Genomic DNA, 17699 nt, shown 5'->3' with positions numbered 1-17699 from the left:
CACAGCACCACTTCTGGCTTTTTTCTTTTTGCTTTTATGTGGTGCTGAGGAATCGAACCCAGGGCCTCATGCATGCAAGGCAAGCGCTCTACCAGTGAGCCACCTTCCCAGCCTTATAAAATGTTTTTAAATGACAATCTAAAATTGATGGTAACAACTTTTAGTAAGTTCAACCTTGAGAATTCATGGAAGGACTGTGTAGAGTTAGTTAAATCAAGGAATAAACTTGGAAAATATGAAAACATTTTGTAATTCTAGGTGTTCAAGCAAAAGTGCCTGTCTTTCATTCCTGCTCTTTCATATTCTTCATCTAGTTACCAAGTCTCTCTTCCAGTATTTCTGTGTTTTCTACTGGGCAGCCAAGATTTCTCACTTACTTTTATTTTGTAACCGTTGGGTCTGCTTTCATCTGTACAGTTTCCACACTTGCTTTTGGCTCATCTTTGAGTCAGCATGTAGAGGATCTTTTAAGAATTGTCTTCAGGCTGGGTGTTGGTAGCTAATTCCCGACTGCTCAGGAGATTGGGATCCAAAAGGTCACAGTTTAAAGCCAGTCAGAGCAGAAAAATCCTTGAGACTGCATTTCTAAAATAACCAGCAAAAAGCTGGTCTCAAGATGGTAAAGCTCCAGCCTCACAAGATCAAGGTCCTGAGTTCATATCCTAGTCCTACCAAAAAAACCAAATGTCTGTACTTAAAATCCTTTAGTAGCTTACCATTATCTTTAGGGTATTAAAGACAAAAAATTGCAGTAGTGTAGTGTAGTAGTGCCCTAAAAATCTGTGCCTAATGAGGTCCCATCCATCTTTTTTCACAGTTTTGTACTCTGGCTGTAGCAATCGGCTTTGGGTGGTCTCTGCAGGTACCACGCCTTCCCTATATCCTTTCTCTCTGACATTTTCCTTCAGGGAACCGAACATTCTGGCTATACTCTCAAACTGTCCCTCCATTACTTCACCTAATGATTTTTAAGCATTTGAACATTGAACTTTTAGTGTGCTGTAAATGATTTCAAAATGTCTTTTCAGTAGTCTGAAAATTCTGTGAGTTACATTGTCATACATTCCCGTATCCTTACACTATTGCACATTACATGTGCTTAAAACTACATGAGTAGGTATTTTTAAATTGGCTAGTAATGTTTCATTCACTGTGTATGCACACTGATCATTTTCATGCTCCATTCTCCCCCTTTGTCCCTTTTCCCTTCACCTTTCACCTTGTAGTCCCCCACTATTTTTTTCTGACCTTGTTTTTGGAGTTTTTTCCCCTCACACAAAAAAGGAAAACACTTAATGGCCTATTATTTTAATGTGTTCACCCAAGTTCAGTGTCCATGATTTTACCTGAGCTTCTCAAATCTTTGTGATTTTGATTTGTATAAGGGAAACTAATACTTTAATGTTCGCTTATTAATCATCCTTGGGTTTGCAACCCCACAACTTACTATTTTATTTCCTACTCTGACATTCAGCTCACCAGGCTAGCCAAGTGTGATAGTTACACCAGCCATCCAGTCTGTAGTGGTGATGGCTGAAACGTGCCATATGCAAGGCAAGTCGACAGTTCTAATTGGCGGTTCTTTTCATGAAAGATAATAGTTTGCATCACTGCCAGGTATGGTTGGTCACAGTCTTTTAGAACATGTTTCTGAGTTTTTTCCAGACGTCTTGGGAACCTTACAAGTTTGGGCTATCTTTAGCTCCAGTGTTCCCTACTAATGGGAGTGAGAAGCAGAGGAAGAGACAACTTCACTGTATCAAAACTTGGTATCTACTCAACATGTGAATTTATTTCTAACTTTAAGCTCACTCATTATACCTAGATATAATTGAAAAGTTAACTGGTTAAATTTCATTGATAATGGAGATATTACAGAACAAGTTTTATGAACATGCTCATGCTCAGTGCATACACTTTGGGTAATATGTACATGGAAAGCTAAACAATTCTGAGTTTGGTTCCGAGTATTTGATAAATAGTAGTTAAATCAACTCTGATCTCTGACTAAGATCTTCATTCCTACTGGAAGTACTTTGTCTAGTGACTGGCTTATTCTAGACAAGTCTATTTTTTGCTCTTGTAATTTTTCCCCTTTGGCTGGATATACAGTCTTATTCTAACATACCCATGTAGACAAGCTTAAAGCACTTTTTAAAAGTTTTTTTGCTCCTAGTTGGTCTTGGAAGGTTATGGAAAAAATTATAATTGTATTACAGAAATTTCCTGTCCGCCCTCAAAAGTTTTAGCAGTTTGTCACATTTGTATTATTTTGATCTACATAGTTTTTCTGAACCATTTGTGTATAGGGGCGATTTGATACTGCCACAAAAGGAATAGTCTGCAAGAGCACAAATCTGTGACGATGTGATACATTTGGGACAGTACAAGATTTGAGAGTTACCGCAGTATAAAGTATAAGAGGATATGAAATAAGACTGAAATTATGGATAAGTTATGGGATGTCATGGAAATTTCACTTGATTCTATAGAAAAAAAGATTCTAAATCATTAGATTGTGTGTGTGTGTGTGTGTGTGTGTGTGTGTGTGTGTGTGTGTGTGTGTGTGTGTGTGTGTGTGTGTGTGTGTGTGTGTGTGTGTGTGTGTGTGTGTGTGTGTGTGTTGAGAAATAACCGTAGAGGTAATAAAAGGGATTTAGGAATAAGGAGGCTGTTTACATTATTAAATTATCTACCTTGTCATCTGAGGAAGACAGTGGTAAGCAATTTCAGTAGTGTAGAGCAAATTCATTTTATAGGAAAATTGCAGAGGAGAGAAGGTAAAAGTGGCGAGGAAAAGTATATTTTCTTAGAGACCTGACTAGGAAAGAATTGAGTTTGAACTAGATACGCATGGAGGCAAAGGAGGGTTGGTTTTAGGAACTTCTGGATCAGGAAATGTAGAAAGTAAAGAAGGGTAGGGCTGGGAAAGTGACTTAGTGATTGAATGTGCAGCATGTATGAAGCGCTGGTTTGATTGCTCAGTAGCACATAAGCAGAAAAAGCTGGAAGTGGCGTTGTGACCTCAAGTAGTAGAGAACTAGCCTTAAGCGCAGAGAGGCTCATGGACAAAGCCCAGGCTCTGAGTTCAAGCCCCAGGACCAGCCCAAGAAAACAACCAATAATTGATTAAGAAGCAAAGCTAGATGGGAGACATGATCCAGGGCACAATAAGTAAATTAGTAATGGATAGGAGAGACAAAACAGGTGAAGAGGTTAAGATGAGGTAGTGGAGGAGAAGAAGAGTATGCATGATCGCTTGAACTTGGCTGACAAATGACAATACCCTTCCACATCCTTTTGTCTACAGCAAAGTCCTCAGGTCTTTAAGCACACTCTAGGGGGAAGGAAAGGAGACCACATTGTTGATAGGAGATACTACTTTACATCAAAAAAATAGAGAAAGTGAGGGATTAACATCTTTAACACATCACACTATCCATCTACACGAGTGGGTAAAGTTCTCTTCCTCCAGATCTCAGGTTCTGAAATTTTAGTATGTATCAGAATCAGTTGGTAGATTTGTTGAAACACACTGGTCTTCCCTTTTCCCCTATCCCCAGTTTTGAATTCAGATGATCTTGGGTGCCAGGATTTTATTTTTTCATCCAATTTCCAGGTGGTTAAGCTTTGAGTCTGTTGATCACAGTTTGAGAACTTGTTCCAAGCTGGTCCCTTTACATAATTCCTGTATATTCTTTCTTTTTTCTTAGTCGTGGGACTTGCGCTCTTCAGCTCAAGGCAAGCTCTCTACCGCTTGAGCCACAGCTCCACTTCCGTTTTTCTAGTGGTTTATTGGAGATAAGAGTCTCATGGACTTTTCCTGCCCTGGCTGGCTTTGAACCTCAATTGTCAGATCTCAGCTTTCTGATTAGCTAGGATTACAGGCATGAGCCACCGGTGTCCAGCCTCCTGTATTTTATTAGTCCTTCCCTCCCCATCCAATGCAGTCTTTTTTTTTTTTTTTTAATTAAACTACCTTTGTACTCAGACCTGTTGACAGGCAGCATCAGCACTACCTAGCATCAGCAATACTTAGTGCTTAGAAAAGCTGAGTTTCAGACCTGCCTGAATCATAATCTACGCTTGACTAGGGGTAATGGATGATTGATGTATACAGTTTGAGAAGCAAGCTAGCACAAACGTATTTTTGATTTCCTCTTCCAATCTTTCCTCTCTTCTAGTGTACCCATGGTTACTAGATAGTATCACCGCTCATGCAGCTGCTCAGGCTAGACAAATTGAAATTCTGTTCAACTCATATCCTTCATCTAGAGTTTTAGGATAATACATGCTGCACATGCTCCACACCACTATTAAAATTCTCATCCACCACTTCTCATTTGGATTAGTGCTATGGCTTCTTACCTAGACGCTTAAACTCTACACTTGGAAGGCTAGGGCAGGAAGATCTGAATATTCAGGGCCACTACAGGTTACATACTGAGACCCAGGTAGTGACAGAAGCTTGTATGAGATAACAATGTACGTAAGACAATATCGAAGGCAACATTGACAATATATGCAAATGGACACATTTGAAACAATTCAGAGTATGTTCTTAGATAAATCATCCGTTTGCTTTGTTTTCCCCTCCTACTCTACCTTTTCCCTTCTTCCTCTTCATAGTAGACTAGACAGAATTCTCTTGAGATGGATACAGACTTAGTGCTTTTCACTCTAGCATATCACGAGAGAGATCTCAAATACAAACAGCTTTCTCAGTGTAACTCATATCCCTTCTCATCACAAATGGCACATGAAGCCAAGTGTTCTGAAGAATCTCCAAAAGGCATCCAGATTCCTTGTCACAAATAGCAAGAGCCCACTAAAATTAGTTCAGATGAACCCCATTAGCCCCCAAAAGCCACCTGACATCAAGGAAAAGGAAGGAAGCCTAAGATGCAAGGAGAACTGACCAAAGGTCAGGCTTCTGGCCCCCATAGTCCTTATGTTTGTTTTTCTACTTTTGCTAGCTGAAGTGGAAAGATAAGGAAAGTACTCTGAAATAAAGGTAATTTTGTCAGCTGCAAGGAGCCAATTCAGTGTTTCCATCTGATATTGACTCCCTGTAAGTAGCTAACAACTAAAAGGTTTATTTCCTCCTATTATAGCTGGCTTAATCTGAAACTGTAGTTTGAGGTCTCAGATCCAAACTCTTGGGGTTCCACAGGTCAGGTCTGGCCATTTGACTTCATGTCAAAGAGATGAGTTACGGTGAGAGAAAGATGTGGCACAAGGAAGAAAACACCTCAGCCCTTCCAAGACTGGCCTTTTAAGATGAAAAGATAATAAAGGGGTTGTAGGCATGGCTCAGTTGGTAGGCAGCTAGCTGAGCAAAAATGTCAGTACTGAGTCCTGTCTTAGGACAGTATAGATGTGTGTAAATACATATATTTGTATGTGTGTGTGTATATATATGTACATATCTATAATGAAGACCTTAGACAAATTTAATAATTGGGAGAAAATGCTAAAATACATTATATTGAAAGATCAGACTTGACACATTAAAATGCTAAAGTGTTTGTTTAAGCAGATTTGTCAGTGGGGAAGCTGTAAGCCTGAAGTGATTCTGGGTTCTATCAGTGAGGGAGGCTGGAGGGCTCAGGGGGTGAGGGAGGCAAGAGTCAACCTGGAAGCAGATTATTTGCTTGTTAAAGTTTGTGCAATTACATGATTTGAACTATCCAAGTGAGAAGTTCAATACAATGTAGCTAATGCCCAGTTGTCCACATATGGTTGGTTGAGCTTGTTTGCTTACAAGACATTAGAAACATAACTTACCAGAGATTCAAGATGAATTAAAAAAAATCAGAAAATCAGAATAGCCTTATATTTAATAAAACAATTGAATTCATTATAGGGAATCTCCTAGCAGAGAAAGTTCTTTTTTTTTTTTTTTTTGGGTCCGGTCATGGGGCTTGAACTCTGGGCCTGGGCGCTGTCCCTCAGCTCTTCAGCTCAAGGCTAGCGCTCTACCACTTGAGCCACAGCATCACTTCCGGCTTTTTTCTTTTTGCTTATGTGGTGCTGAGGAATTGAACCCAGGGCCTCAGGCATGCAAGGCAAGTACTCTTATCACTGAGCCACCTTCCCAGACCCCAGCAGAGAAAATTCTAAGCCCACATAATTTTATCGGTGAATTTTGTTAAAATATTTAAGGGAGAAATGATACTAGTCTTGCACAAATTCTTGTTTCATGATGGCCAGTATAACCCTGACCTTAATACCTAATAATGATGTGGGTATGGTGGTTTAAGTCTGTAGTCTTAGTTAATTCAGAGGTGAAGAGGGAGAAGTCTAGTTTTAGGTCAGCCTGGGAAAAAATAGTTCATAAAACTCCATTTTGGGGGCTGGGAAGGTGGCTCAGTGGTAGAATGCTTGCCTTGCATGCATGAGGCCCTGGGTTTGATTCCTCAGCACCGCATAAGCAGAAAAAGCTGGAAGTGGCACTGTGGCTCAAGTGGTAGAGCACTAGCCTTGAGCTGAGGAGCTGAGGGACAGTGCCCAGACCCAGAGTTCAGGCCCTTGACCAGACCCCCCCCCAAAAAAAAAAAAACAACTCCATTTTTAGGAGGACAGCAGTAGGATGCAGGGACACATGCCTATCTTCCCAGCAACATAGGAGAGCACAAACAGGATCACAGTCTCAAAAAAAAACACACACACACATACACACAAAAGGGCTGGGGGAGTTGCTCAAGTGGTAGAATGCCTACCTAGCAAGTGCAAGGCTTTGAATTCAAATTCCAACGCCGACAAAAGGATTACAAGAAAATTGTAGTCTAATATCCCTTGTGAACACATCAGAACAAAAGTTCTAGAAAATTGAATCAGAAGATAGCATTTCATAACTGAGTGGAATGTATCCCAGGAATGAATGCTAGCTTGGCTTCAGATTCAAGAATCAATAAAATTCCATGTTAGTGGAACAGATCACCACCCACCTCAATTTCAATACATGACAAAAATCTCAACAAACCAGAAATAAATTTGTTAATCTGGTAAAGAACAGGTAAGGAAATCTATAGCCAGCATCACAATATGAAAGATTGAGCCTGGTGCCCGTGGCTCATGCCTGTAATCCCAGCAATTGAGGAGGCTGAGATCTGAGGATCATAGTTTGAAGCCAGCCTGGGCAGGAATGTCTGTGAGACTTTCATCTCCAGTACACTACTCAAAAAAAGAAGTGGAGCTATAGCATATGTGGTAGATTGCTAGCCTTGAGTAAAAGAAGTTAAGGAACAGGCTCTGATTTCACACCCCAGGTCAGCACCAAAAAACATAAAAAGTGAAACACTGATCATTTTCCCATAGATTTTTTTTTTTAATGATAATGTGATTTGAACTCAGGCTTTGAACACCATAGGGAAGGGCTCTGCCCCTGCAGATTAATTTAGACATACCTATGAACTGATAATGCTAAAATCTGGTTTGTAAATTGATCAGATTTATCAGAGTAGGGTATAAATGTATTGTTGAAAGCAAAGTTTGTTTTCAGACATTATTAACAATCCCTTAAAGTCCTCCCCACCCCCTGTATTGTGGATTGAACTCAGGACCACCTGCTTGCTAGGCATGCACTCTACCACCGGAGCTATGTACCCTCAGATCCCTAACTCAGATCTGTAATGAGGTAGGAGTGTCACTCTCACCTCTGTTGACTTAGATTCCCTACATATTGCAATAAGGAAAGGAAATGGAAGAAACTGCATGATGATTGGGAACAAATAAGTGAAACTAGAAGGAAAGACAATGAAAGTCATAGAGATACTCAAAGAAAAAATAAAACTTTATTCACAAATGACATGATTGTTTACCAGCAAATTTTAAGAAACTGCTGAACAATTGCTAAGAAGTCAATTTATCAGTGTTGCATGTAGGGCCAAGAAATAAAAGACAATTGCATTTCTACTAGTTTTCCTATTTATAGTTAGCAAACATGGTACAAAATGATGGGATTTGTTATATTTTCTTTTTTAAAAAATATTTATGGCCTAGAGTGGCATTAAATCAAAATCTCCCGGTCTCTGCCTCAGGATAACAGGCTTAAGCCGATGCTCCTGGCCCCAATGTTGATGGTTTGGATTTTTTTTTTTTTCATTTTCTTTTGCCAGTACTGGGACTTGAACAGGGAAAGCCGAGAGAGGCCTTGAGTTCAAGCCTCAGTAAGTCACATAATAATAATAATAATATTAAAGGAAGCCCTGTGTGTGTGAATAGTGGATGTGTTGTGTTCTGGGACGCACACAGGCCCAGCTGATGTGGGAAAAGTGGCTTAGAGTCGTCGCGCTGTACACTGAGCGGTGCGCGCGGTGCTGCGCTCCACCGAACCCGGGGCCGTCCCGGGGCACCCTGCCCTCCGGGGACCGGGCTGGCTGCGCGGTGGGAAACCGAAACTGGAAACCGAGATGCTGGGCGCAGGGGCGGGCGCTTCCCTCCCTGCCCGCCCCAAGTTTCAGTTTCCATTTGTCCGCAGCCAGTAGCTCAAGTTCGAGGCCTGAGTCTGGACGGCCTCGGACGGATTTCCCGGCAAGCCCCGCCTCCCCGGACCCCCAGCCTTAAGTAAGCCCCGGAGCCGTCGGGCGGAGACGGCTCTGGGCACCGGCCAGCATGACTGCGGAGCAGCGGCGGAACCTGCGGGCCTTCCACGACTACGTCCGGAAGACTCTGGACCCCACCTACATCCTGGCCTACATGGCCCCCTGGCTGGGGGAGGGTGAGTGTCCCCGGGCGGGCCCCTCCGAGGGCCTGCGCAGCACCCCTTCCCCTCGTCGCCCCTGCCTGGTCAGTGGAGCCGGGTGTGTGGCCAGTGCGCAGCCTCGGCTCCAGGAGCCCCTCAGATGTGGCCGCGGGCTCCAAGCTGGGGGGAGAAATGGTTTGTTTCATTTATTTCCACTGTGTGTGTGTTTGGGGGGTGGGGGGGGGGGAATCAGAGCCTTTGCCAAGGCACCGATGGTGCCTCACGACTGTGATTCTACCTACTCAGGAGGCTGAGATTTTAGGATCAGGGTTCAAAGCCAGCCCAGGCAGGAAAGTCTCTGATACTCTTACCTCCATTTATACCACCAAAAGAAGCCAGGAGTAGAGAGAGCTGTGGCGCAAGTAGTAGAGTGCTAGCTAGCCTTGAGAGATAGAGAGACAGAGAGAGAAAGTTCAGACCAAGAGTTCAAGCCTCAGGATTGGCACAAAAAATGAGTGCAAAAATCAGAGCCCACCTAGCATATACTTTACAGCCCAAGGCTTTGGAGGGGCCGAGAAGGGGCGGCACCGAAGGCCAGGACCGAAAATACATACAAATAATTTGTACAAAATGATGTTCGAACTACAAGTAAGCTGCTGCAAAACCTGCTCGGACTTCCAAACTCTCCCCAGACTGAACGTGTGGAGGCTTCACTACACCCGTTTCTGTGGATGGCAGCCACTTTGTAAGTTCTGTTGAGGGGGCTTTCTGCTGGAGATGCATAAGTAGAGGCTTCCCTTGAGGAAACTGGAGGTGGCTCTTGGAAGCTGTCCAGGTGAGAGAGGGAAGCTGGCAGTTCCTTTTAAGTCTCCAAGTGCCTGAAAGTTCTGATTAAATTGCATCAAGAACAAGGCAGGTAATTTGGATGCTTAACTGCCTTCCAAAACCAAACTATAGCATGTGGAGCAAGGAGTGAAAGAAGAGTACCATAAGTGAAGTGGTAGAGAGTGCTAGCTTTGAGTAGAAAAGCTCAGGGATAGTGCATAGGCTCTGAGTTCAAGACCCAGGAACAGTCTGCGCGCGCGTGCGTACACACACACACACACACACACACACACACACACACACACACACACACACACACACACACACACACACACACACACACACACACACACACACACACACACACACACACACACACACACACTCTGCTAACAAAATTTCTAGTTGTGTCCAGAGAGAAATAACATCTTAATCAGAGTAGTTCAGGCTCCTGAAGACTATAAGTTCATGTGAGATACATCTCAGAAATCCCTGGATGAAACATTAGCACACTAGTATGACTCCTATTCTTTAATGTACTCACTGTGTAAAATAAACAAGTTGTGTCAGACATTACTTAAGAGTTGGAGTGTTTACTATTAGAAAATGTCATGCTAGGAGCTAATGGATAAATAGATAATGAGCACAACAGAGTGGTCAGTGTCCTCTCGGAGAGCATGTGTGCAGGCATGTAACTAAATGATGTTATCAAGAAAATGCTTTGTTGGAAACCATAGGGTACTGAGTTGTGGGGCACATAGCTGGAATATCTACTTGGTCTGGAGGGCCCAGGCATTGCTTTTAAGGTTTGTAGCATTTGAACTGAGTTTGAAGGTAGGAATGAGAGTCCTCTAGGAGACAAGCTATTGCAGGTAGAAAGCTGCTGATGTGAAAAGGACAAAGGTGAAAGGTGGACTGACAGGTTCCAGGATTCCAGCATTACTTCAGTGTAAATGTGGAGAGGAAGGTCTGGTTGGCAGAATGAGATTTAAGAGATAGGTAAAAGTGAGGAATGTGAAGTTTAGAGATGTATCTACTAAACAAATGAGGCAAAATTGAATTTGCATCACAGAAAAATAACAGTTTTTTTGAAGCATGGACTGGGTAGATTCTGGATTAAGAAGAGATGGACTAGCAGATGCAGAAATTCCAGGATAGTGAAGTGGTAGACTAGAGCCTGCTGTGTCCTGGTGCGGGCCTGTAATCATAACTCTTGGAAAACTGAGACAGGATGAGCTCAAGTTCCACGCCAGCCTGGGCTACACAGAGAGATCCTGTCACAAAACCAAACAAAACACCCCCAACCCAAACTGCAAACTTCTGCCCTGGTGGCAGAGAGCCTTGTTAAGAGAACAGAAATCAAGAGGGAGGTTTTCAGGGTAAGTAGGTAGTCCCTAGCTTAGGTTTATAATGAATGAATGAATGAATGGTTTCTGAGACAGGAAGTACTGGAGGTGGGACAGATTTGCAGTAGCAGGTGAAGGGTTCTGATGTACTTTGGATGCATCCAGAAGAGATAATCATCAGATTGTTGGCTGTATTAGGGATAGGGCTAGGGTTACAGCTGTATGGTTGAGGAAATGTTCATGTAGAGAGAGATCTTTGCTCACCCATTCAGTGGTGAGTAGAAAGAGCTTGGGACAGGAGCCTGAGAAACCCATCAATAATGAGACAAACAGAGAGAATGGGATCTGGAGGAATTGAAAACCTTGGGAGAAGAAGGAAGTGGATGGGGGTTGAATGTTGAGAACAAAGACAACATGAGAAACAAACAACTGCAGTGTAAATGGTTGACTTTGGCATTGTAGACCTTTGAGGCCATTTGAGGGATCAGCTCCTGTTGTTGTTGTTTTTTAAAATTTGTGTGTGTGTGTGTGTGTGTGTGTGTGTGTGTGTGTGTGTGTGTGTGTTTTGTGGGTGAAGGTTGATAATTGGCTGAGGAAAATGAATATAGAGGATTCTTTTGAAAACATGGTTGCCAAATACCAACGGAGGCCATGCTGACTAACATGTTCACTCAAATCCAGCCATGCAGTTTGGGTACAATGAAGAGGAGAACATAAGAAAGGTAAACAGCAATAGAAAGAAACAGCTTGTTTCTTATGAGTTTTCTGACAAGAGAATCATTTCTCTATATACACACTGGTGGGATTTTCATACTTAAATTTTTATTATCTTTAAGTAGTTGTACAAAGGGTTCATTCAACATATCAATTTTTGAGTACAAGGCATCTTGACCAATATCATTCTTTTCATGTTTCTAGTTCATTCATCCCAATTTTCATATTTCTGAGGTCAAGAAATAAGCATTCTGGAAAAACAAGGTGACTGTGATCTCTTATAATGGAGCCAGTATCAAGTTGCTCTAAACTATACAGACAACTACATAATTAGGCAACAAACTCAGCATGTTCTGAGAATAATACAATCTCCCAGCTTTTGTGTTTTGCCAGCTTTTTATATGTGTGAGCAAGAAAACATTATTGTAAATAAGTTATCCCAGATTAATTCCCTATGAAAAATACTTGAGACAGAATTGCAAGCAATTGAAAGCCCCCACAAATTAATAATGGTTAATTAAAGTGTGGCCTTAGAATATAAGGCCTGCTAATCAATGTCAAAACCAGACATGTAGAGTTAATTTTAAATAAATGTGCCAATAAAAGTAAATGCAACAGCTAAACATTGTTTTGAAGAAGTGAATTTATAGTTAAACATATAATGATGTTAAAGGAAAAATTTGGATTTTAAAATAAGTCAGCAAAGAGCTAGGGAATGTAATGATAAATAAATGTAAAACTCCTTGCCTCAGACAGGAAGAGACTGAAAATACCGTTGTACTCTTTGTTGTTGTTGTTGTATATTGTTGTATATTGAAGTTAAGGTCCGAGTTTCTGTCCCTGAACTTATTTGCTCAAGGCTAGCACTCTACCTCTTTGAGTCACAGCTCCACTTCTGGTTTTCTGGTGGTTAATTGGAGATAAAAGTCTTACAGGGGGCTGGGAAAGTGGCTCAGTGGTAGAGCGCTTGCCTTGCATGCATGAGGCCCTGGGTTCGATTCCTTAGCACCACATAAGCAAAAAGAAAAAAGCTGGAAGTGGCGCTGTGGCTCAAGTGGTAGAGTGCTAGCCTTGAGCTGAAGAGCTGAGGGACAGTGCCCAGGCCCAGAGTTCAGGCCCCACGACCGGGCCAAAAAAAAAAAAAAAAAGTATTACACACTTTCCTGCATGGGCTGGCTTTGAACCAAAATCTCAGATCTCAGCTTCCTGAGTAACTAGGATTTCAGGAGTGAACCACTGGCACCTAGCCAGAAGTGTAATTTTAGCACTAAAAAAAGTATTGCAGGGATAGAAACCATTAAGATAAAAGGAATATCTAATTTACAATGAAGCTATGGTACATACAAGTCCGTGCACTACATATAAGAAAAAAAATCTGTAAATTTCAAGAAATTCAGGAATTATAATGCATTTTATTTGTATTATTAAACCAGATCATTATAATATTTAAATGATGTGGATTTAAATGACTATGTCAATTTTAAACAATATAAACAGACTATATCCTACTCCTCTAATTCTCAAGAATATTTCTGAAATATTAGATTCTATATTAGATTACAGATAAATCTTTAGTAAATTCCCAAAGCATAGCTTGTAAGTCTACTGGCTCAGTTTCCTCATCTGTGAGATAAGACTAATGATCAGATTTGGGGTTTGGGAGAGATTAAGTTACAAAGTGCATGTTAATTATTAATTTATACTATGAAAATTAATCATTGACTCAAAGTTGCCAAATAATTTTAAAATAGCATATTTTTACTCTGAGCTAAAAGAGAAAGTCAAAATAGAGATACTTTTAAAGTAAAGATAGCAATCACCCACATTTTGCACACTTTAAGATATAGCTAAAGCTTCTAATCAGGAAAATTCATAGCCTAAATGGATTGATTGACACTTCAAAGGAATGAAAGTAATTAATTAATTAATCTTATTCAATTAAAGAAAAAACCATCAACAACTAAAATAGCAGTAAAAAAAATAAAATAGCAATCAAAAAACATCAAAGAAAGGAAAAGCTAAAATAAAGAACAAAGCCAAAAAAATCTTCTCAAAATATTGAAACTCAGTCTTATTGGAATAGATGTTTAAAAATTACCTTTTCCTGTTCCAGGAAAACCACTTAGCAAATACAATATTTCCATGAAGTGCAAAGTATCTTTACAAATCTACTTCAGAAAAAGGATGAGTAACTTCTCCAGAAGAGTAGCCAAGCAGAAAATATACTTAAAAAGGAAAAGAAATACATAGTGACCAAAGGAGGAAACAAGAAATCACGAAAAGCAAAGACCTTGGAGTCAAAGCAGAAACTCTGAAAACATTACAGGATGGAATAGGAGAAACCCTAGGTCTCCTTGGCACAGGCCAAAATTTTCTTAATGGAGACCCAGAAACACAACAAATCAAAGAAAGGTTGGACAAATGGGACTGCATGAAAGACCATACTAAAGCTACCAGCACAACTATGTTTATCACAGCATTATTCACCATAGCTAAGATATGGAACCAACCCAGATGACCCTCAGTAGATGAATGGATCAAGAAAATGTGGTATGAGCCAGGCGCCAGTGGCTCACGCCTGTAATCTTAGCTACTCAGGAGACTAAGATCCAAGGATCTCAGTTCAAAGCCAGCCCAGGCAGGAAAGTCCCTGAAACTTTTATCTCCAATAAACCACCAGAAAACTGGAAGTGGTCCTGTAGCTCAAGGTGGTAGAGCGATAGAGTTGAGCTGAAGAGCTGAGGGAGTGACAGCACTCAGGCCCACAGTTCAAGCCATGACCAACAAAAAAAAAGAAAAAGAAAAAGAAAATGTGGTATTTATATACACAATGGAATTCTATGACTCCACCAGAAAGAATGACATTGCCCCATTTGTTAGGAAATGGAAAGACTTGGAAAAAATTATATTGTGAAGTAAGCCAGGCCCAAAGAAACATAGGTCCCATGGTTTCCTTTATTTGCAATAACTAGTATATGTCTGAAATAAGCAGACATGGTCAGGTAAGTTGATGTTAGGCGAAATGAACCCCAAGATAAAGGCTCAAATGTTTTTTCTTTCTTGCTATTGTTTCTAACACATTTATAAGATATTTCTTTGTCGCTTTGTATGTCCCTCCCCCATGGTATAATCCCTGCTTTCACTGTATTTGATGTTGGTATAATTTGTGGTGGGGAAGGGAAAAAATAAATTGTTTGAATAGGGATACAGGTGAACCCATTGCAACAATGAGATGTACAAGTCGTTATGTTGATAAACAAACTTTACAACTTTGGGGCGCAGAGGGGCGAGGATATGGGAAGGGGTGGTATGGGGAAACAAAGGAGGAGGCAACAATGCTTGATAAGAAATGTACTCATTACCTTGCTCATATAATTGTAACCCCTCTGTATGGTATTTTCACAATAAAAAAAAAGAAATCATGAGAAGCAAAGAAATTTGGTTGGTCTGTGTTTTGTTTTATTTTGCAAAGCTAAAGTTTGTGCAAGTGCAATGTCTAGAGGGAAATAGTCACTAATACTTTTTGTTTTTGTCAGTAATGGAACCTGAACTCAGTCCTCAGCACTGTCCTTTAGCATTTTCAGTCAAGGCTAGAGATTTAATACTTGAGCCACCTCAACTTCTGTTTGTTTTTTTTTTTCTGGTTAGAGATAAGAATCTCATAGAATTTTCTTCCTTGGCTGGCTTTGAATCACAACAGACAGATCTCAGCCTCCCAAGTAGCAGGTGTGAACCACTGGTGCCCAGCACTGATACATTGTTCATAGATGATAAATAGTCAAGCTCCTCTGAAAGGTTCTTCTAAAGTATGTATCAGCATAAATATGTGCACACTGTTTAATGCATAAATTATGCTCGTGACAGGAAAACTTGGTAAAGCAGGTATAGATGTATCTGTATTAAACACACATAGTAGTTCTGTATTACTAAGGAATAGATTAAATACATGTATGTGATCTCAAGTTATACAGCCAGTAGATGTTGATGTAGATCTGTATGTGTTTGTGGGGAACAACATCTATGATACATTAATGAATGAAAGGGGAAAGATTTGAAGGATTTTTTTTTAAAAAAAACAGAACATATTTATATATAATTAGATACCCAGAAAAATATTACTATGTACGATAGATTTTAAGGAATTTTTTGGTGTGATTTAAGGATTAAAAAAAAAGACTTCTTCATGTACATGTACAAGTGTTTTACACTGATGGTTTTTTAAAAACTATTATTATTTTGTGTGTGTGTGTGTGTGTGTGTGTGTCTTTCCTTTTTTGGTACTGAAGATCAAGCCCAGGATGTTGCCTTTGCTCAACAAACATTTTGTCACTGAGCTGCATCCCAGCCCCGATACTGACCTTTTATAACCAGTGCTACTGTGACTTCTCCCTTGTTGGGGGGAGACTTTTTCATAGAGTGGGCTCTCAGACTTGCACACCAAGTAAGCAGGTTCTGTAGACAATGGGGCAGGGCATGTGGCTGAAGAATGGGCATGGTCACTTGGGCAGAGAATCTGCTGCTCTCCTGAAGTTTCTGCCAAGGCAGTACTTGTTACAGCTCCCATTCCATTTGGAATGCCTGACGCCCTTCTCTGGTTTTTCTTCCATTGACTTGTACAGTTCTGTAGTCCCATGTGTTATTTGTGTTTCTGTTTGTAGATCAGATGCAGAATATTCAGGCTCAGAAAGACAGTAAAGGCCCGATGGAGGCTGCCTCACTTTTTCTCGAGTTCCTGTTGAACCTCAAAGAAGAAGGCTGGTTTCGTGGATTTTTGGATGCTCTATTCCAAGCAGGTTAGTTCCTGCTCACAGATCAACATTTATTGCTTTGCTATGGTAGACTACTAGAGATGGAAAAAACCTACTAATTTTGAAGTATTCACATATAGTTCCTCTTAGTCTCAAGTAGAAATCTAGAGAAATTACCATAACCAGTGGAAAAGGTGAACAAGATTGTGGAATGTTGAATCAGTATACAAAACCTAGTTGTATTTCTATCCTATGCAGACAAACAGAAAAATGTAATCTAAAACACCATTTATTTATTTAGTGCTGGTCGTGGAGCTTGAATTCAGGGCCTGAATGCTATCCTTGAGCTTTTATGCTCAAAACTAGCCACAACTCCACTTTTGGCTTTTATGGTGATGGATTGGAGATAAAAATCTCATGGGGCAGCCGGGCGCTGGTGGCTCACACCTGTAATCCTAGCTACTCAGGAGGCTGAGATCTGAGGATCGTGGTTCAAAGCCAGTCTGGGCAGGAGAGACTGGAGAGACCGTGAGACTCCTATCTCCAATAAATCACCAGAAAACCGGAAGTGGCACTGTAGCGCTCGCCTTGAGCTGAAGAGCTGAGGGACAGCGCCCAGGCCCAGAGTTCAAGCCCCATGACCCACAAAAAAAAAAATCTCATGGGGGCGGGGAGTGTGGCTTAGTGGTAGAGTGCTTGCCTAGCATGCATGAATCCCTGGGTCAATTCCTTAGTACCGCATAAAAGAAAAAGCTGGAAGTAGCGCTGTGGTTCAAGTGGTAGAATGCTAACCTTGAGTAGTACCCAGGCCCTGAGTTCAAGCCCCAGGAGTGATTAAAATAAAAATAAAAATCTCATGTACTTTTCTTTCTTGGGCTTTCCTTTTTTTTTTTTTTTCCCTCAGATTTTAGGCCTCCTGAGTAGTTAGGATTACAAACATGAGCCACCAGCACCTGGTTTGAAATGCTGTTTATAACAATACAAAGAAAATGAAATATACTTAAGAATCTTAAGTCTAAAAAATGTACACAGTGTGAATGGAGAATAAAATGTTAGTGAGAAATAATAAAGAAATCCTCAGTAGAGAGACACACTTGTGCACATGGGTAGGAAAAGCTGGTATTATACAAATATTGATTTTCCTTACATTGTTCTCTATATTTAGTACAATTGTATTAAAATTCTATATGCCTTCTCAATGAGATTGACAATCTGGTTCTAAAATGTTTATGGAAGAATTATATCCTTGCAATTGCCACAATACCCCAAGGACCTGAACATAAAACAAAGCTATAAAACTTTTACATAAGTAGAAAAAAAGCCTACCATGACCTTAGACTTGGCAGTGAGTTCTTAGGTATGATGCCAGAGTCATAAACA

At 40.7% G+C, this 17699-nt stretch overlaps 1 protein-coding gene across 3 annotated transcripts in view; it reads left to right on the top strand.

Moving 5' to 3' along the window:
- The first annotated feature begins 842 nt into the window (after window positions 1–842).
- The window catches only part of Rigi (RNA sensor RIG-I), a 49771-nt gene continuing 32914 nt past the window's right edge, over window positions 843–17699 (top strand). The window contains exons 1-2 of one of the 3 annotated variants that reach the window (XM_070008488.1): window positions 843–862; window positions 16230–16364. In XM_070008488.1, coding sequence (XP_069864589.1) covers window positions 16235–16364 — 130 coding nt within the window. In that variant the 5' untranslated portion in view covers window positions 843–862; window positions 16230–16234. Of the gene's footprint in view, window positions 863–8458; window positions 8723–8813; window positions 8882–16229; window positions 16365–17699 lie in introns of those variants that run through there. The other 2 variants (XM_070008471.1, XM_070008479.1) reach the window with 2 other exon arrangements.

Source organism: Dipodomys merriami, unplaced genomic scaffold (assembly GCF_024711535.1).
Source record: "Dipodomys merriami isolate MVZ:Mamm:240054 unplaced genomic scaffold, mDipMer1.0.p SCAF_11, whole genome shotgun sequence".
Classification (NCBI taxonomy): domain Eukaryota; kingdom Metazoa; phylum Chordata; class Mammalia; order Rodentia; family Heteromyidae; genus Dipodomys; species Dipodomys merriami.
This window is presented reverse-complemented; position numbering and strand designations above follow the sequence as displayed.